We start from the raw sequence: 21,610 nt of genomic DNA, 5'->3' as shown, positions 1-21,610 counted from the left end.
CCTACATTACTGCGTGGAACTTAAGGCGGGTTTTGCAGCCAATTATTATTATTTGAAATTATTTGAATTATTTGAAAGGATATCGGTATGAAAGGTATTTCGGAGCCTAGATACTATATATTTTGATTTGATACCCTACATGACTATATTTGGTAAAAAAAAAATGTCCACACCCCTTTTGCATGTATGATGACCTCCCCCCCCTAAATTCAACCTAAAAGGATGTAACTCACTGTATGCACGAGCGCACATAGTTCCCACCTTTTCACCAAATTTGGTGTCAATCGCTATAACCGTTTCCGAGAAAAATGCGCGTGGCAGACAGACAGAAAGACAGGAAGACAGTAAACCGATTTTAATAAGGTTTTGTTTTACAGAAAACCTTAAAAATAACAGCTTAACTCAATCAATTTGCCGGAGACACTATTTGAATATCATCTTCTTGAAAAACACCGGTTTTTGTGAAGCACCCGACTAGAAGGAAAGTTCCAGTTTGAAGTTGGTTTTGAGGAAGAAATAGCCAGTGGTTGAATTCAGAATATACTAACAACAGTTTAACACCAAGGCCACCATTAGGTCCTGGTTATGTATCTGGTAAAATTCCACCAATAGATGCAAAGAATATCACTTACTAATTAAACAATTATCATTATCAATGGTGCAACAACTGATGCTTGGTGTAGGCCGAACATAGTAAGGAACTGCAACTGAGTTTTGCGCTAAAGGCCACTAATTCAGTATCCAGAGTAGCTGCCTGGCAAGATCTACCACTTTTTCTTTTTAAACCATACCAGAGATGCGTGTATCGTCCTTATGGACTTCTCGAAAGTTGATCATATTTGTATTCGTAAATACGAATATATTCGTATGATGATTTTCGAATACATTCGTACTCATATAAGTCAATATTTTCGAATATTTCCGTATTCGCACAAGTAAATATGAATACGGTTGAATTCTTATCTCCAAAAGTGAATAAAGATGTATTCATATTTTCGAGTGGGAAAACGAATTTTCTTGTTTTCATGTTTTCAAATGTGAATACGAATTCTTCTGTATTTAAATGTTAGTATTTGCTGGATAGGGAATATTAGCGCCTTAATGATCTGATCACGTTGCACATATGTACCATATGGAGAAGTGACTATTTTTGGGATACTTCCCCAAAACTACTTTTGGGGTAGTATCCCAAAATTAGAAGAAATTAGAAAATTCAAGGACAAGTGGAGATGAAAAGTATGCACATATAAACTGGAAAGATATTTGCAAGTCTGAATAATTGTTATGTGAAGAGAAAGCACTTGAAAGCAAAGACATCTTCTGTGCTTGGGTCAGGCAAATGTCTGTGTCTGCCTCAGACGTCAGACAAACAAATATCTCCATCTGTGTCAGATAAATGCCTGATATGCTGAATGTCTTTTCCAGTCAAACTCTGTTTCTGTATCAGACAAATGCCTGAATCTGCCTCAGACGGTCTGTAGACAGATTTATATATTTGAATATAAATGTGAAACTCTTCTGCAGGCAACTGATCCATGGCCAAAGTATTTCTTTTACTGTAGTTATATCAGTTAGGAAAGAACATCGATTAGCTTTTGAGCAAAATAGTTTGTCCTATTTCAATGTCAATTTCTCTTATGTCGCTGTATTTTCATTCCATGCGAAGCGCTTCGCGGCGGGTAGTTTTCCCAGATAAGATCAGCAGCCTAAATAAATCTCTAACACGGGCGACCAGCTGAAATTATTTCTTCCGTTTAGGTACGGGAGATTTGCCTTCAGCTTTCATCTACAGTTTTTTGTTAAGGGAGAATCAGGTTGAGGTGCAAATAGGGTTTAGCCCCAAGAGGGTTTGGTGCTGGTTCAACAGATATCACAAATTAAAGGCTTCGCGATGTTGTCTGCTCTCTCAACAAGTCAAGTTATTTCTCCCCAGTATTAAGACTTTCAGTGTCTTCTTGATGGCAAGCTTTATTATTAAGGGCTATCCCGAAACAAGTAGAAAAACAGGAAGTGATTAAAATTTTCTTTTATTTACAAATAATAACAATAAAAAGCTAGGCAAGAGGCCAAAGAAACCTCCTTACTTGTTATATCGGTTATGCCAAGGCTTTCGACACCGTCCGGCACACCTGGCTAATCGATGTCCTACGTCTGTACCGCCTTATCAGCGCATTCATCAATCAATACCTCATAGTCTATTCGTATACAGAGAGGCATCGTCCCGGGGGATTCGTTGGTTCTCCTTTGGTTTTTCATCGCACTGAACCCCCTTTCATGGCTACTGAATGATGCTAGACGGCTTGATTTTGCAATAAAATATGGCCTATGTGCTAAATGCAAGTAGGCATACTTGATGTACTTAAGTGACATCAACCTGTATGCTGGTACTGGTGACCTCCATAGTAGTCTGTTGCGAATAGTAGATATATTAAATCATGCTTTTCGGATGGATTAGACAAATGTCGAATCCAAGCCATCCATAAAGATCATCATGAGCCACATGCCGGACAGCATTGGTGACCTCCACATCCAAGCTATGACCGGGACAGACTTCTACAAGTACCTAGGAATTCTGCACGCTCGAGTTGGTGATCTGAATGATGCTCTGCTGTCTGAATTCCTGCGACGTGTAAAGCTTGTACTGAAATCGCATCCCTCGGGGAAAAATAAAATAAATGCATTGAATGTATTCGCCATCCCGTCACTGGTGTATGCATTCGGAATATTGCCGTGAACGAAAACCGATTTGGAAAACGTCCAGCGCGGATACGGACAACTATGTCCAAATTCCGAACGAATCATACAAACTTTGCCTTGGAGCGGATAAACCTGCCTCGTAACATTGGTGGTAGGGGCTTCGTTGACGTGGCGACAAAACATCACCGCCAAGTCGACACACTAAGCGCTTACTTTTACAGCAAAGCGCAGACGAGTCCCTTGCATGTGGTTGTCTGTAAGGCAGACTATGGGCTGACTTCACTTAACTTGAAGAATCAATGTTTCAATCGTCTGAGTGGGGTGAAGTCAGACCACGAGCAGATCGTTGAATGGAAGTCGAAGGCAATGCAGACGTGATATTGTTGGTGTTGTTAACCCCCATAATAGCAGCATCGAACGGAAATGTATGGAGAACAAGATGAACTCTCAACCACTGACTCGGCAAATCAAAGAAATTTGGCGTCCCGAGAAAGTGGTTGTAGTTCCCATAATACTTTCAGCTACAGATATTGTACCTAAATCTTTCCCATCTCTCTCTGGTTCAAACCATGCAGAAATATACCATTCTGCATACGTGCTCGATGTTGCGGCGAGTTCTCGGCGGATTCTGCAGCGCCTCTTTATATTTTAAGTGTGTAGGATCGTCCGAGCCTAAATGCTTGGCACCTAGTGTTAGTATTAGGTAAAATCCGATATCTGCCGAGATTGTGATAACTTGAAAATAAGATAGGATAATAATAATAAGGAAACAAAGGGGGATAAAAGGGGGATAATCTATGCAGATTCAATACCGGCCGTTGAGAATGTCTAGAAAATGGTCCTTCTTATGAGTTCGTAAGAAGATAAAACCTGTATATGTTTACTAATTTTACGTCAATATTTATTAACGAAAATCAATAAATAAACATGTGTACATTTCAAATACGCATCGTAATCTACCAACGAAATTAAGTGTTAAATAAGGCTCTTCCATTCAGTGCAACAGTTTATTCATTTAGATGAACAAATGGGAGAGCCACACGTAATCTCAGACGGCATTTTGTTGCCTTTCACGAGACAGCAGCACAGCAGACAAACTAAATGTCAATATGTTAATACCACGTTTCCCGTTACAAGTTCCCTTCAGATTGATATCCTTAGGTGTCAAATCACGAATAATAAACACTAAATTTATAAATATTAACTTACTTATTTAGGGTTTAGTTTTTTCCTAGTTGCCGGGAAGGTAGTCGATTACCACCCATATAGAACCATTATATCTAGGTTTCGAATTATGCTTAAGTCGATTATCAGTTTCAAATAACTAGGAATACCGGAAGCTGGACCTTTCGGGAATAAGGCTTTTTTTCCATTGGTATATAGCTAAAAATTCAAAATATTTTCTAGTCTGCCATTCAATTGATGGATTTTATTTGAGCAGGCATGGGAATGGGATGTATGTTGATGCCTAGATTTTGTATGTTTTTTTTTAGACTTTAGGTTTTATAGGTTCTGAGAACGAGGCCTAACCAGAAAGTGTAACTCAGCCATATATTTTGAGCCTTAACTTTCCTATGTTGTTCAATATCAGAAATGAAATTAGTTGTGAAAAGCAGTAATCGAGCCCTTTCATCTGGAACCTCACGTGACCATATTCTGTGTGCTTTATACCCTCCCCCCTTCCCTCTTACGCTTGTATGGGGAGCCCCTCTTAAGGAGGCCATCCGTGTGTCGGATCCGAAGAATCGATTTTTTTTGGCATCAATTGTATCTAAATATAATGTAAAGTATTTGGGCAAAGAAATTTTTCGATATTCGGAGTCATTCGGAAATTACAGTGTTAAACAGGTAAACTGTCGTATGTTAGGTTTCGTTCGGCCGGCGTAATGAAGTGCGAATTTACCGGTCCGAACGACGTCCGAATGGCTTCGCTGAAACAAAAAACATTGGAGCAGAGGCTTTACATATGTTTTTTAAGAAATCGAAAGTTTATTGACTAGGCAAAACTACATTTTATGGTTAATAATCGCATTCTAATTTTTAAATGTGTTTTTCTTGAAATTGCAAGTTGAAAATTTGCTGCTGTCACATCCCAAAATATATCCAGAACATATATCTGCGGCTCCCAAAACTAGAATAATTGCGATTAAAGGAACCGTGAAAAAACCGCAAAATTTACAAAAAAAAATGTTTAACAAGGCACCAACAATTTACCTTTCAATATTTTTTACTAATCCTAGTTTGCAAAACGTGGTTAAGTCAGCACGTTCAAATGCTGTTTATTTTTTTGGAGATGAGCACAGTGCTCTCTAGCGTGGCCGTCGAGAAACATATTTTGGAGATGGGTGTATGAGTTGCTCTGCACTTCAATCATGAACTATTTTATCGAGCTGGAAAAATTGTTACGATGATATTCCTCACACAAAATTTCAAAAAAAGGCGAAAAAACAACCTTCACACAGGATGACCCCCCTTAAACCTAGTGCAACATGTTACAGATTTACAGATCACATATTCCCACCAAATTTCGTGGCAATTGGTTCAGCCGTTTCCGAGAAAATCGGGTGTGACCGACAGATTCTTATAAGGATGTGTTTCGCATAAAACCTTAAACTGCAGAAAAATCACACCGGTATGATCGCGATTTTATCAAATTTCTACAAATTTTCCAACCACTTATTCGTGGTTTTCAAATTTCTAAGTTTCCTTCAAAAGTGTTGCGAAATGATCGCGAAAACAACACCCAATAGCACCTGTACACATGACCACCACTCTCCTTCGCGACCTCGAAACAATCAAACTATCTTGAATTCGATAATATTCAATTCAAGTTTAATTAGTCTTTTTCCGCTGTCAACAAAATTTTTTTTTCTTTCCCTTTACTTCACTGCAAACTGTATTCTCGTATACGCCGCCCTCTTTTTCTCCTAAGTGAGGTGATCGCGTGGTCGCCCGAGACAAAAAGCCAAAACCCTACTCTGCGGGAGTAGGGGGATTGCGGGAGATTTTAAGGTTAAGTTGGTTATCATTTCAAGATATATGAATCCCGGTTTAAACGAAACTGGATGGCCACTGACCTCCTTTCGGCCAATACTTGTTTTCTGCGATTAGTCAGGGCTGCAAATATTGCATCGTTTAAACCGACACATCGGCTGGTGTTGCAGAGCCTGTTATGTCAAAGAAATTATCCTTAAAATCAACGCTCGTTGCACTTTATTTTACATAAGCATAGGCACCTTTATAGGCATCACATTTCATATTCCTGCCTGTCGAGTTCCGAGTTTCCATTTGACAAAAATTCTTAGATCCCAGGGTCAGTCCTAGCCGAAATTACCACTTAATTAGCCTTGCGAAGGAACCAGGAAGATTTATTTGAATACTGCTAGTTTGATCTATCTCTTACTGTTGCAAGGTATCACGTATAAACTGAACAGTCCATATGGGGAAATCTTGCCAAGACATTGCTCTGAACAACCTGGAGCTTTTCATGAACCTCGTTGATTCGTCCTAAGAAAAAGAATGATGAAAATGCTTAACAAACTAAATGAACAAACTAAGTTCTTTCCTCAGATATTGCAGTGCATACGAATATGAGTAATTAATGGAAGAGAAGAAGCTTTTCAAAAGACACGGCTACCGACATTTTTCCTGCTTAAAATGTCTGAAAGACGAAGTAATCCTTTCCGGTTCTCATTTCTTGAACTCATCTTCCTGCAATATTCCTCACGCAACTATTTCAACCACGACATGTAAAAATTAAGTAGTCAATTTGCATATGGCCATTAATCATATGCGTCTTGCAACTCGCCAAGAAGTGCAATAAATTTTGAAAATGTTGGGAGTTGATGCTTGATTTATTTGCAAATTGGAAGGACTGCATGGGTGAATATGAAAAATGAAGATGTTCGATGAAATATGTGGAATGGTCATTTTAACAGCGTACAAGCGGTATTACTGCGGATAATTGTGAACACCAGACACGAATTGCAAGAGCAGATAAATGTTGACCATTAGTCTTTCGAGTGTATTCGCTGGAGTCAAGGATCAGAATTGCAATGAAAAGATGCTTTCGTTTTGGTTTCGTTTTGTTTGTTTTGCAATGTAAGTTTTTGTTCCTTGGGGGTAGATTTTCAGTGGAAAATGTGAGCCGCATGTGAAAGCGAATTATGATGTGTAATCCGAATTTTAAATTTTGTGAGTCCGTATCTTAATCATAAATATTTAGCAATATTTAAAAACGTGTTCCAATATATTCATTTAAAAAAATGAATTTAATATAAGATGTTATCTCCTAGACCTAAACTACTAACTTAATCTAATTTTTTTCTAAAGTTTAAAGCTCATAGTTGGTTATGGTGATGTTTTGATTTCGTAAGTAGAAAAAAAAGCTAACGAAATCCTGAATTCAAGGGGGTGGATAAGCAATATGGTGAATAAGCGATATGATTGGGTAGGGGAATTGGCATCAAAGGGCCACCAAAAGTCAAGAAGAAGTAAGTGGGTCTTATTAGACATGAAAATTCCCAGTGGTAGAAAAGACTACATTTTCTGTCGAACAGACGGTTATTACTGTTGAACGTAATGATGCTTCTATTAATTTAAGTGAGAAAAGAGTCATCGCAGATCGCAACCTTCAGTTCACGCAACTAAGGAGATAGGGTATGACTGACAACTTTCTTGAATTATCGCGCTTCCGTCAGATCTTGCCTGCGTCGTACCCCCTGGACCTCCTTGAGCCATTCGTTCTAACAAATTACACCTAACCTCACCCTCCACTTACCCTCCTCAATAAGATATCCTCAGGTCCATGTGCAACCAACGTAAATGGGGTGCGTTATCTCCATGCATCTTTAAGTTTTGGACGCAGGGCACTTTTGACTCCACCTCATTGGGATTATTTAGAGGTGACGCTCTACCGAAGTAGCCATTCACGTGACGAAATCGATAAATGGGCTATAAATTTCAATCTGATATTTGTTTTGTCGGACAGACTTCGGACACATTGGGGTTGGCGGCTGGCTGTCTGCACCCTTGGACGGCTTTCAGGAATGGGTAATCTTGAAGTTGGTGATTCATCATAGTGGCCGCTTTAGGTTTGCGCAACGTTGTGCCTCTTCTGTGCTGATTTTACAGCCGCTGTAGTGGGAGAGGAGGCATTCGGTCGCAAACTCTGAGATAGCCTGGCAAAATAAGAATAAAAGAGCGTGACGCCTGCAAGATGGTAGTGAAAGTGGCGTGGATTTCAATGGTATGCGTAAGAAATGCGAAAATATAGAGACAAAAAGACAGATCGATAACAGCTACGATGATGAAATCTGCGCACGATTGTTGGCAGCCAACAGAACCCATTTCAACTTACAAAAACTGTTCCGCTCGAAACGTCTCACTATAAGACCAAAGCTTTTACTGTACAAGACAATGATCTTGCCAGTCCTCATGTATTCCTCGGAGACTCGGGTCTGTAGCGTGAAAAATTGCGAACTCTCGGTCGCGTTCGAGAGAAGAATCCATCGAAGAATTTTTAGCCGCCTACATGAGGATGGACGATTCCGTACCCTACATAACGACGAAATCTATGAGCGATGTCATGACCGTCAGGTTGTGGACAAAATCCGGCTCAATAAGTTACGGTGGGCGGGTCACTTAATCCGTATGGATGATGATGATCCCACCCGGAAAGTCTATATGGGCAATATCTATGGTAGAAAAAGAAGAGGAGGCAGACTTTGTCTGAGATGGAGCGATGGCGTAGGTCAGGACGCCAGACAGCTTTTAGGGATATCGAATTGGTGAACCTCGGCGCAAAATCGGTTTATCTGGAGTTCCTTATTAAGGCATGCCTAGACCGGATACCGGTTGTTGCGCCGTTGATGATGACGATGAGGTGTGGGTCCTCATACATGCAAAACGGGGGTGTAAACTTTTTTTCATCGATTAGAATGGTGTGGGATTGCAAATTAATTACTAAAGGTCCTTTGTCCTTGTGGGTAATGTGATATCATATCACAGTCATATTACAAATCAATATCACAAACATCACCTTTAATTACCTTAACCGTACATATGATGCTATATCACCAACATTAAATATTAACACTCGACAGTCGATGGTACCAAATATTATTCTCGGAAACTACTAAACTAAATAATCTGAAAAAAATCACGAAGCTGCTCCTGTAGGGCGTCTAGGCTCAAAAATATTCTTCATACCGATATCTGCTTAAATAATAATAATGTATTATTCTATTTATTATTGGTATATTTTTAGAAATTGGCCGGAAATCCCCTCTAAGTTTATTCTAGAATAGCCAAGTTTTGTAGTAATATAGGTTCTATTGTTGAACATTCAAACAACACAACGAATAATTTTAGGGAGGTTTTGGCTACGATTCAAGTTTCGGCTTGAAAGCAACACGGATCCGAAGATTTACGTTTTACAACGGGGTGTCATCTTCTATTACAGTTTAGCAAATAGAAGCGGGTGGCATGTAACATCAATATACATATGTTAGCATTCACAAGCTCTTTTCTCTGTGCCTATAATGTACATCCCAACCGTACTTTGTTTACTACTCATTCAAAGTTTGAGTGGTACTCATTAAATTTCAGAATGCAAAAGTGCCTTGCCTTAAGTTGCCTTAAGTGTTACAATTCCTTACAAGTGTCCGTCCTTTAAGCATCTTTCAACTTTACTCAGATTATTTTTCCTTCATGAAAAGAGCATGATAAAATGCTCTTACTATTCTGTACTTTTGCTATTGATAGAACTGTTATGTATTGTCCTCTTACTATTCATGAGCCAGGCTGAACAGTATACGAGGTCAATCTTGGAAGTAATACGTGTTAGGAAGTCAACTTATTCAACTTATTTTTAATTCATGCAAAGAATGTTGAATTATTCGTGGCTAATTTTGTGACATTAATTAGGTTGGTAATTTTACAGCCAAGATATGTACCTAAGCAATGTGTAGTCTTATATGTTTTCTACCCCATTTACCCATGGGAAATTTAATAATTCCGTGGGAACGAAACTAAGTTTAAAGATATGAGATATGTAAAAGAGAAATTCTGGTTTAATATTAATTTATGGTGAATATGTTGGACAGATTTACACCAGAATTTATGTCATTTCTTACCTTCACTTAGCACCTAATGTAAAATCTCCAGGAGAGTAGATAAATATACACCCACAAATTTTCTCTATTAACATAACTATCTATGATACATATATATCTATGTACATCAGCATTTGAGTAACATTGACTTGTTAAAAATTCAAAACAGTAGTCAGCGACTGGGCTCATTGCTCCCAAAGTCAAAAAAATGTTTGATCAGCTAATATTTGAGTTCGTCTGATAGGTCTAATTTATAACTGAATTTTCAAGAGAAGCAAGTAAATTTTTCGGAGGTTTAGTCACGAAATAAGTTGGGAAAAAAATGTCTACATATTTTAGCCACTTATGAGAGCATACATACGTGTGAACGAACATAACGTATATATGGTTATATAGAATAATTGTGGCTTTTCTTGTTGAGCATTACCACCATTGTATTGTATGGAGGATGCAAATATTGACTGACCTTATTAGAACAACCCCTTTTGAAGCAAAAAATCCCTATTGGGAATTAATTGAAGGAAAATACGTTCTCGCACAGATTAGCGAATACTGTTTAGCTTGCATAACACCAAAGGAAAATATTAACACTTCATGGTGTTACAACTTTGCTGATGGTATTTAAACATTTTTTCATTTGAAGTATTTGCCCAGTTGTTTGCAAGGATATTTGCAGAAATCAAAATGTTTCTTTGAAGATAATTGGCAAAGAAAACAACCATGACTTTATCATCATTTTGCTAGTTAGTAAAATAACGCCTCATGGAGATCATAGAGCAACAACGAAGGAATTGTTTTAATTTCTTGAGGGAGAACACTTCTCTGGTTTCAAAGGCCAAATGAAAGGTCCAGATGATGATTATTATTTACTCTCCTCAATTGATGAAACAACGTCCTTAATCGTAGCTAAAGCCTGCTCCGCTTTCCAGACGATTTTGTGTATTCCGGATTGCTGTGAAAACGTTGCGTCAATGACTTGTGCTAGAGCAGTACTTCCGGGTTTATTCGTGGCTAGAATAGCAATTTGCGTTGTATAAAGAATTACTTAACATATGAAGAGTTCTTAAAATAAAAATATATTAAATGCATATATTCAACACAACAGATTCCATTTTTGGAACGTGTTGACCTTGTGTCCGTCATATATTACGCTTATACGATTTCTTTCGTGTTCCGATACGAATTTAGGTCCATTCTATAAACTTCTTTCATGGCAGTGTTAAGTTCTTTAAATTATTTGGCAAAGTTCTTAGCATCTGCCTACCTTAATGATGTCTCTTGTTAACCTTGGGCATTCTAGCAAATGCAATATTCCCTTAAGGTATTTTTTAACGTGCACTGGACTTAGCAATATTTTTGGCTTTCCATGTGCCAGTTTTCCCTTGTCGACTAATCGACTAGTCGACTAAAGTAATCACGAAAAGATATTTTTATAATAGTATATATTGCATCTTGTTGAAGTCCATTTTTGTAGTGAATCTAATTTATATGTATAATTTACGTTCGAAATAGTGCAGGAGAATTCTCATAATTTATGAAGAATAGTGGCTAAAACTATTAGATTTACAATGCATTTAGAGAAACAGTGCTCATATCGATATTATAACTAGTGCGTGATTAGTTCCATCGAAAACTATATGTATACATTTACATGTTAGTTAATTCATGATTCAATAGGAGTTTATAAAAATTACTTTAGCACACATAGTATTAGGATGAAACATATATATAAAACTGCTGAATTCTATGATCAAGGTTCGTATCAACAATTTCATTGATGAATACAAAGTCCTATCTGCTACCTGTTACGCCTATTCGGTAAGCAAATCTACGTCTGCTTGCATCAATGATATCCTTTTGCATATTTCGATATCAAAAGATAAAAGTTGGCAGGTGTAGGCTGTGTTGCTGGATGCAAAGAACGCCTATGAGAAGGTTGTCCTGGGTACCCTTAGCGGCGCATTTTCCAATTTCCTGCTGAAACCGTTTTATGGATGTCAAGGATAATGTCCAATCAGCGCCTACAGCTAGGGCTGGACAGCGTAGAAGATGGAAATCGCATTCCCCAATTATGCGTTTTAAGTCCAATGTTATTTAATGTCTATATGATATCCCTGCATAATAAATGCTCTGGTAACATTGCAATCTTCCAATATGTGGACGATTTCCTAATGTTGGCCACTTGAGGCGATTGGTTGTCGACTTCCCAATATTTGGAAAGGCAGGTAAATGCGATTGTTGGTGAATTGGGCCTACCAATTATCATAACTAATTGCCAATCTATACCTCTCAACAGCAACTAATTGCCAATCCATACCTCTCAACATCAGCAGGGTAACATTTCTGCTCATTAAAATTAATCATCTTACTGTTGCTCATGCTGAATTCATCACCATTTTAGATAGGGAGATAACGAGGATGTGTTCGGCCAGAGACCACTTGGACTCCATGATTCCAAAAACTGTGAAGGCAGGCAGGTTGATTCCTTGGAGTCTCACACCCGGAAGGCCATCAATATCTATAGATCTGTGATAAGGCCCCTTATAGAGTATGGCGCCACGTCCACTATGAATCTGTAAAAATACTTTGAAAACAAGCTCAACAATATCTGCTTATATCCGGAGAAGATACTTGGGGCTGACCAGAACCACTCCATTGCATCAGATTTTAGCTTTGGTCAACGACCCGCCTCTCCGTTTCAGAAGGCGCCTCCTGGCAGCCAGGAAAGAAATCCCAAATCCTATCATTTGGTGGTCCAGAACCCGGATGCGGATAATGGCCTCTCCTCGATCTATAAGTCTTTCCGTACCTTGTTTGACACTGTGATTCCCAATATTATTCCCGCAACCTCTAATAGTATTCAGGTTATTCTGCCGCATGATTGGGGGGCACCTGTAGCAGGGCGGTGCAGAGCTTCAAGGGCGCCTCACGCTGCGTTCATGCGTGGTGGGTATGCCGCAGTTGTGGTGGTTGGTCCGTGGCAAGTCTCACGTGTTTCCATGGAGGTCAGTTTAGTATTGGAGGTTGAACTTTTTGCCGTGCTTCAGACCATCAAGATGGCTTTCAGAATGGGTGAGGAGAAGATTACTATTATTACAGACTCTCTTTATACTTGAAAATTAGTGAAACAGACTACGCATCGCTAGTAAGCAAAATACATTTCCTTGCTTCTGCCCCCTTTTTAAGTCTTTAATAGTTGTGCCCAGCATATGTGGAGCATTCATTAAATGAACTCGTCTATGTGGAGGCTCGTAAGGCTCTGGGCTTTATTCCCAAAAGTTTGCTCGAACCCTCCGCTCCAGATGTTCTGAAAGCAACTCAGGAATATCCCATAGAGAGTGGGAGAATGATTTTTGATTTTTTGGCGATATCACTTGTCAAAGAAACATTCTTCTCTAATATTCACACTGCTCACCCCCCTCCCCCCATTGAAAGTCTGCCTTTCTGTCTGGCGCTTTCACTAGTTGTGCTTGAATCCTTTTGATTGCGGGGTTCACCCGACACCAACTTGTCTCCGACTTCATCATTTCTCTGACGATATTTTGCAAGATTATACTGATTTTCAAAGAATCTTCCAGGCTCCGCTTCTCTGAGTAAAATGGTTGACAGTAGAATATGACATGTTCTGAGTCCTAAAGTACCACATTCAGGGCAAAAGGGACATGAATTGGTTGAGGTGGTAAATAATCTCTTGGTGTCGTCGAATTAATTTGTCGACACAGAGAATCAGAGTGTGGATCCAGTGACCATTCTGCGAGTCATCACACAGTTACTGCCTTGTTTTTAACGACTTCCACTTTGGCGTCCTTTGGTATTCTGTATTCTTTTTGGGAAGATTCATTCAACTTTTCTCATTCAAATAACGATAAGTCATGTTTACCATCCCCCAATTGCTCTTACGCGCTTTTGCTTAATGCCGCCGTAAGTTATCTGCGACTGTATTTTGGATCTCGAATGTTAGAACGCTAACAATATGCTAGTATTTCCCGCTTTCTCACAGATATAATCCATGTGTGATGATGTAGCCAACAACACGAATACTAATCGTATTCCTTTTTCTGCGGTTGGTAATGAAACCCGCCTCCGTCTTTTGCTTTTCAAAGTCAAACTGATCCATCTCCAGCTAGGCTTTTATGGCGGAAACGGTTTCGTTGGCGTGCACTTCAACGTTTTTAATTTGCTTTAGGACGACAACCACTGCTACATAATCGGCCTCGGGAAGGACAGGGACGCCATTGTTTATCACGCACATGAGAGGACTCACCACTGAGCCCTGTCGTACCCCTGCTATGACGGTGAAGCGTAATTTGAAAGTAACCGTCCACATTTTCTGATAGACCCTCGTCAGTGATTTGAATTTATTTAAAAATATTTCAAGTGATCCCTAAACTGATTGCGCACAGCCTTACAAAGTCTAGCATATACGATAGACGGAGGGCTGGCTGGTATGCCCAATACCGACCTGCATCCAGCAGCTTCAAGTCGCATTGTAGTGTCGAAATTTTCTTCTATACGAATTTCTATACGAAGTAGAAACTTGTTGATATGCAAAAGTATCAATGTGCGTTTACTTTGCTTTTTGTTTTTTTTTTATTTTCTTTGTTTTTAAAATCATTTTTATTTTTAAGAAATAGGTCAGTAATATATATATTGGAAAAAGACACAAATGACAGAACTGCGCACAGCCTCCGCTAACCGGCATCTCACAGCCACCAGTACTAGGTTTTTTCCTTTTCATTCCGCTTAATACCACTTGCCTCCGCTCTGCAGTATCTCCAGTCAAATCCTGGAGTCCCTACAATCAAGTTCGGGGGATATTCTATCTTTTTGATAGGATAATAACTGGATTGCGGGCAGAATCAAGGATTAGATCATTTCTGTCAAGGAACACGAACACTTCGGGGGAATGAAGCGTGTCGTGATTTTTTTTTATCGAAATACCTCTCATTTGGGTAGAATGGCTGCGAAACCCCATGGTTCTCACCATGCGAAAGCAGATCGCACTATATGATTCTGAATCAATTTGAGATAACTGTGTCCATTCTCGGCACAGCATCAGCTGCGTACATCACCTCATTAGTTACATAATGCTCATAGTTTGACGAAGCAGTCCTATTTAACACCGTGGAAGCACGCAGACATTTCCTTTCAAAGATCCTTATTTTCTCCATTTGGCTAGCACTCAAATTAAACCAGATAGGACAACTGTAGGTGAGCACCGATCTAACCAAAGTAAGATAGCAAATAATCTCTACCTTCTGACTAAGATGTGGGGCATAAAAGAGTCTTCAAAGAGACATGAATGCCTTACGAGCGCTTTCTAACGCGACTTTAACGTGTTCGTTTAATTGGAGGCGCTCGTCAAGACGTACACCCAGGTATCTAACGCATTTCGCATCAAGAATGATTTCAGAACTATCCTCGTCCCCCTCTCCAATTCCTTTTCAAGTTCCTACTGGCGTACGGCAAGGAATTTCAAAACCGAATCGTTTCACACTTTTGTGAATTGATTTTCATCCGCCAGCTGTTCGTGAAGAGCTCATTTAACATCTTCTGAAGTTCGACTTGCACGACATTTTAAGAGATTTATTAAACTCGAACGAGTTGGGTAATTCGCCGGCAAATACTGCGAAAAGTGTAGGCGCAGTCACTGTTCCTTGCTGTAATCCATTCAGAACATGTAATTCTCTACTAGTAGTGAGACTTCCGTCCATGATGATAAACTACTTACCATACAGCATATACAGCATACTACACATTATCGCTACAAGGTGGTTGGGAAACTCGTTCTTCGCCTGAAAATCAGCCCATCCAACCAGACGGTATCAGAGGCCATCTTCATGTCTACAAGGCAAGCACCTACGCATTCACCATTGTTAACCCACCTGTAAATATTAGACGTTAGACCGAATTGCGCATTCGACAATAATTCCATACTTTTGATATGCATGTTCAAGGCTTTCAACACCAAAACGTCAAACACCTTGCTGATGTTCGGCACGGATTGGGCGGTAGCTCTTAGGACTGGATGAATCCTTCCCTCTCTTTAAGATTGGGAACACCCGAGCTTTCTTCCATTGTCCTGGAAAGAAGGAATTGTTCATTAATGAAGTTTACTTTCGAAATGTTGAATTGGTTAAACGTCACTAAAATAAATGCCTCAATACATGAAGCGATGATGGCATCCTTTGCCAATGCCACACGTACATAAACATCATAGGAACCAACAGGCCATTGTCTCATAGTTTGAAGTGGCAGTCAATTGGGCTTAACTGCATAGACGTCTCTTTATGTTGATTTTAAATAAATTCGCTAGTAAAAAATCAAAATAGATTTTACGGTGCACTTAGTAGTCAGTCTCTACAAAAGTGGGGTTTGCAGCCCTACGTCACTTCTGTTGCCAGATAGCGGGCAGTACCTTATTCAACACATAACAGTCCTTGCGTTAGCATATCATTTGTTCAATCATCGACATTATGCCTATTGGGTGAATCACAAAGTTTTTGGGAAAGCGGTCAAGGTTCCTCCAATAGCACAAACATTCCTATCACGCCTTTTCAAAGCCGCGTTTTCGACAACTGAGACCAAGAAATGCAAATCAGAGTCGACTCACAGGATTTCCCATGCTGATACGTAAATTGGTTTTTACTCAACAAGTACCACTTAAGCGTATTCTCGCGAATGTGATGTTCTACAGTCCTTTTAGGCACATCATGGAGAATCATACTAAGCTAATTTGTATAATTTTCTCTTGTGTTCCTTCCTAGGCTTTAGTATGGAGATAACCTTAACTTTCTTCCAAGGGGTAGGCGTGTAGCTCAACGCAGAGGATACCAGAAAATTCCTAGAAGTCGCTGAATTGTTCTGTATCCGTCTTCCGAATCACTGGATAAATGGCATTCATGGTTGTTCATGTTTGGGACTTAGAAACATCTGGACAAACCGCGGAAACCAATTTGTTTTTTTTAGCTACCCACTATGCCTACCTAATTTTTAATGATCCCACTATGCTGCAGCAATATCTTTGGGTAATCCTCAGGAAAAGCTTGGTCGAAGTTGTAGTTTTTGTTGAGATTGGAGTTGTAATTGTTCATGGAAAGATTTTCACTTGGAAATCTACCAACTCGCTGGCGTTAGAGATTTCCTTTTAGTCCTCTCCGGAGTTTAGAAATATAAAGTCAAGCTGGTTCTGTTGTGTGCAGATGGATCTGGTTAACAATAAAATCGAAGTAAGACCAAAGAATTTGCTTTCTCTGAGGACCACATGCTAAAGGCTGCTCGATTATTTATATTTTGTTTTTTTTTGGTTCCGCTGCTGCAATAAGGTTCAATTCATCTCTACATTTCATTTAACTTCGTTGAATTTCCCAAACTGCATCATTTAAATCCTAGTTAGTTATACAAATGACTTACCTTCCAGAAAATGTGAGACACACATTGATTTTAATTGGTTTAATCTCACACAAAAATACTATCTTTCTCGCGATATAATTATTATCATCAACGGCCCAACGACCGGTATCCAGTTGAGACCTGCCTTAGTAAGGAACTCCGGTCGTCCCAGTTTTATCCATAGGTCCACCAAAGCAATATCCCTAAAAGCTATCAAGCGGCCTTGCGTATGCCATAGCTCATTTCCGACAGAGTCGGCCACGTCTTCTTTTCTACCATAGATATTGCCCTTCAAGATTTCCGGGCCGGATCATCCTCCCCCATATGGATTAGGGTACTCGCTCACCATAGTTTATTGTCTCGTATTTTATCCACAACAAAATGGTCCTAGTATCGCACATAAGTCTCCTCATAATCTAGGTTATGGAATATAAAATAGATAAATAGAAATAATTTTAAAGTTAATTTAAAATAATTTCTTGGCTAACTTATTATCCTATTTTTGTTTCAGGATGCTTACGCGGAGCCCGGTCAAGACACGCGAAATATTGCGGGGCTGGAAGTCGTTGTCATCGTACAAGATGTCCAGGACGTGGCTCCCGTGTTTCGGGTGGCACCGCCAGTTACGAAACTTCCACCGGGACTGATACCCGGCGATAAGGTAAGAATATCAATCAAGTAGACTTGGCACTGTTTTTCCATACAAGTCATAGAAGAAAACAAAATATCCTTTCGAATGCTATTTTACGCCTTACATAATTTTTAGAGGTTCATTCGTATCGGATATTGAACGGCATTAAATTTTAAAAGAAAAAACATTTTACTGGCTTTTACTGCAATAGAATTTCAACTCTTTAACTAGAATGGATACACAAGTGAATGGCTAAATTGGAAAATTGCAATAAGTGTACTTTCCCTAAGCACATATAGGCGACCACTTTATGATATTTACCTGAATGCTGCACGGTTAAATCGGATTAACCCTGGAACTATTACATCTTTAGATCTTTATTGTTTGCGGTGCACGGAACATATGCGCCTCCAATACTTACTCCCACAATAGCTCACTTAATATAACTTCATCTCCATTACTAATTTCTACATCAACCCGATCAGAGTACTTTTCCATTTTAAGTTACTGAATAGACCATAAAGAGATCATTTCACCGCGCATACTCGAAAGACAGCCAGGAACAGTTTAACTAAAGGGATTAAACCTCTCTCATCTAATAGGTACTTCAAGTTCATGCTGAAGACGGCGATAAAGGTAATCCGCGAGAGATTAGATACGGCCTCGTCTCCGAAGGAAATCCATTTACTTCGTTCTTCAACATCAACGATACTACCGGTAAGTTCTTTAGTTATGCATTATTTTAATGTTATGTTACTCACCTTCCTCGTCTTTCCTCATGCACCATGCAATCTGATGGGGATGTGAGTGCATGTGAAGTATCTTCCAAGATCCATATTAAGATCATCATCTAGTTTGAAGACTAGATTTTCGTTTTGTTCACTCCGATCAGGTACGAGTGAATGGAGAAGGCGCTTGAGGAAATGAATGCTCAGGAATTTATGCCCTTCGATTTTGGTTCTATCTGGTGGCTAATACACTCCATGTTGCCTTATCGGAATCCGTCACGCAAACCTTATCACGTTTAATCATTTCGCTTAATTAAGCATACGGTAGATTTCTTCAGATTAATTTGTTCCATCTAGAGGCCTAGGGATCGCTGTAATGGATTCTTTTACCTTTTTGGGGGAGCTCATGAAGAGTACCAGCACTGCTGAGACGACGCGAAGGATATATGTAGTTGAAGGTGTTGTCATCTGGGAGAAAAAATTAGGGTTGCAGAGCTCCTCGGCATTTTTGATTATACTCTGGCCTGGTCTGTAAGGAAGCCCAGTTTAGATCTGGATTGCGCAATGACGTGATCACCTCTATTAGGCCCCTCAGATATTACAATATCGCGTTGATCATGGCAATAAATAACATCTTCTCTTATCCACCCCTGCCCTCGTATTCATTTCGAGTCGACTCCGAAGCTGGCAACCAATACTTTGTCGTGGTAATAATCAAATTTTTACGCCATTTCACTTCGATATGAGAAGATGAAGGGCCAATCCCGAAAAGGTCAAGACTCTACCAATTGCCAAGCAAACTGGGTGGAGAATCATTACTTATGAGGTTGTTCATTATAATTATTGCATTACTGGCAATGGATCTCAACAATGGAAAAGCATAGAAAGGAGGCACTACGGAGTCTGAAATTGATACAAACTCAGCGGTAAGCTTTCTGGGAGATATGCGATATTTATCTTTATTGCTAATGGAGTTAGTTTTATGTGTGAGGTATGATTATTATTGGCTCTATGGTGGCCATTTCGTGATCACGATAAGTCAAATTATATATGGAATTTTTCGTAGTAATTTATGGTAGAGTTACATGAAAATTGCATGTTCTCCGAAACTTTGCGTAACTCTGCTGTAACATGCAGAGAATACCTTGTAACTTATTAATATTCCTTGTCTCAGAAAAACTTTGATGTTGCTGAAGAAAAGGTCTATTCCGTATTGTGGAAGCACTGGTACCGTATAAAGGATCAGGGAGAACATTTAGTGCGGTTGCTGAAACTAATAGATGTGCTCACATCACGTGATTACGATAGCTACTGTAAGGAATATCAGTTTTGCGCAATATAGTTTCAAGCTGCATCCGCCAGTCGCAATCATGTCGTACCAAACTTATAATAATAATTGACAGGACCAAGTCTTTGGAGTATTATCCCTTCTAAAGGGTGAATCGAATCTTCTGATGATATTTTTCTGTGTTATTAACTCGGTAAGATTTGAAAATGTAGTAATTTTTACAGTCTTGCGTTATCTGCAACTAACGTCCATTGTTTTTCGTCGCCTCTTCCACGATTATAAGGTACTAACTTGATTTTGACGTTACCTACTATATACTATATATATCGATTAAAGGAACTTGTTTTCTACTTCTTAATCTAATCTAACTATGATTTAGATGTCATAACACAGAAGCAGCCCAACGAATTTCCTAGCGCATGAGTTGGTTGATTTGGCATGGTCAGGGTGGTAGTTGTGTACATTATATATGGTACCATGGAGAGGCAAAACCTCAACTATCAAAGTGTGTTTTTGTTTGCAGTCCATTTGTATAAAATTTTCTGGCTTAAATTTATGATCCGATCTGGTCCATCAAAATGCGAGAATTTTAAAGCAAACATACATACAAAATCTCTATTATTATTAACGGTAGCTGGAGTAAAAAGAGAGAACTATTGCGTCAAATTATTTTGATGCATTCTAGATTTAAGAGTGGGGAAAAGGGGGATCATTCTCACCGGACCCGAAATTTTTCCATTGGTCCTTTTGTCTCTATTACGGATCCGCTTTAGACTGGTAGAGCCCCATAATTGCGGATGACCAGGAAAACTAAAGAAATCGCAGTTTATTATTAGGTTGTGCACAGTGATATGAATTCGTATCGAAAAGAAGGATTTAGCTCATTTGCGGGTCATTCTTTAGCACCGTACAAATTCATAACATTCCTTACACTTTAATAAGGATTATCCCCACAATGTTTAACAACAAATTTTGCTCCAGCCAAGAATATAGGCTACAAGTCTAAAATGTGGTGAGGTTCCCATGCTGCGTAATGAAAGCAATAACCCTGCAAACTTTTGTATGTTGTAGGTGCGGTTTAATCAAGTACTCATCCGAAGGAAGCTATCTACAGAGCAAACTGTAACTGAATGTTACATATGTTAGATATTTCACCATTCGTCAGGAGTATATACAGTGACGAAGATAAAAGATGGTGAAAGTCAGATTTATAAGTGCTCGGTAATTTAAAACGCTACTTTTTTAAGTGATTTTCTTCTATCCTAGGAAATTCCTATTATTTTCGCCGAGACTATGTATTTAAGGGAGTTAAAAAGCTGCTGGACATCCTGGTTTTTACCGCATTCTTCTTTGAATTCCATTAAAGATCAATTGGTTATTCTATATATCTTTTAGCAAAGTTTAAATCTGGTCCCATTTTAGCAAAGGCCAAACTTGCTACCCATTTTGGGACCGCATTTCCACTAAGTTGAATTGGATGTATTATACCCAAAAATATTATAAAAAATCCAGAAGATTGCTCTAGGACTGTAGAAAAGCTGCAGGTAAGACATGGAGACTTACACTATAATGGGTTCACTGGATATACATATTCATAATAAATTCGATGATGTATGAATATATCCTTTGGTAGGCGAGACTGAACTTTGTTTACAGCAAAAAAACTGGTTGCCTAAGTATTATTGGTGCAATGGGAACTTTGTCGTCCGTGACAACCTAAGTTATTCTGAACCAGGCCCATTCATTTCTAGGTTTCTAG

General features: G+C 39.1%; 1 protein-coding gene across 4 annotated transcripts in view; it reads left to right on the top strand.

The window, feature by feature from the left end:
- The window catches only part of LOC119655166 (cadherin-86C), a 784,156-nt gene that overhangs the window by 707,696 nt on the left and 54,850 nt on the right, over positions 1-21,610 (top strand). For all 4 annotated transcript variants that reach the window (XR_005249882.1, XM_038060935.1, XM_038060926.1 and 1 more), the window contains 2 exons: positions 17,716-17,865; positions 18,438-18,552. Coding sequence is in view for 3 of the 4 variants with exons in the window: in XM_038060935.1 (XP_037916863.1) it covers positions 17,716-17,865; positions 18,438-18,552 (265 nt within the window). In the remaining variant the exon portion in view is untranslated. The remainder of the gene's footprint in view (positions 1-17,715; positions 17,866-18,437; positions 18,553-21,610) is intronic.

Source organism: Hermetia illucens, chromosome 1 (assembly GCF_905115235.1).
Source record: "Hermetia illucens chromosome 1, iHerIll2.2.curated.20191125, whole genome shotgun sequence".
NCBI lineage: Eukaryota > Metazoa > Arthropoda > Insecta > Diptera > Stratiomyidae > Hermetia > Hermetia illucens.
The sequence above is the reverse complement of the archived record's forward strand: the minus strand, read 5'-3'. Positions and strand labels throughout refer to the sequence as shown.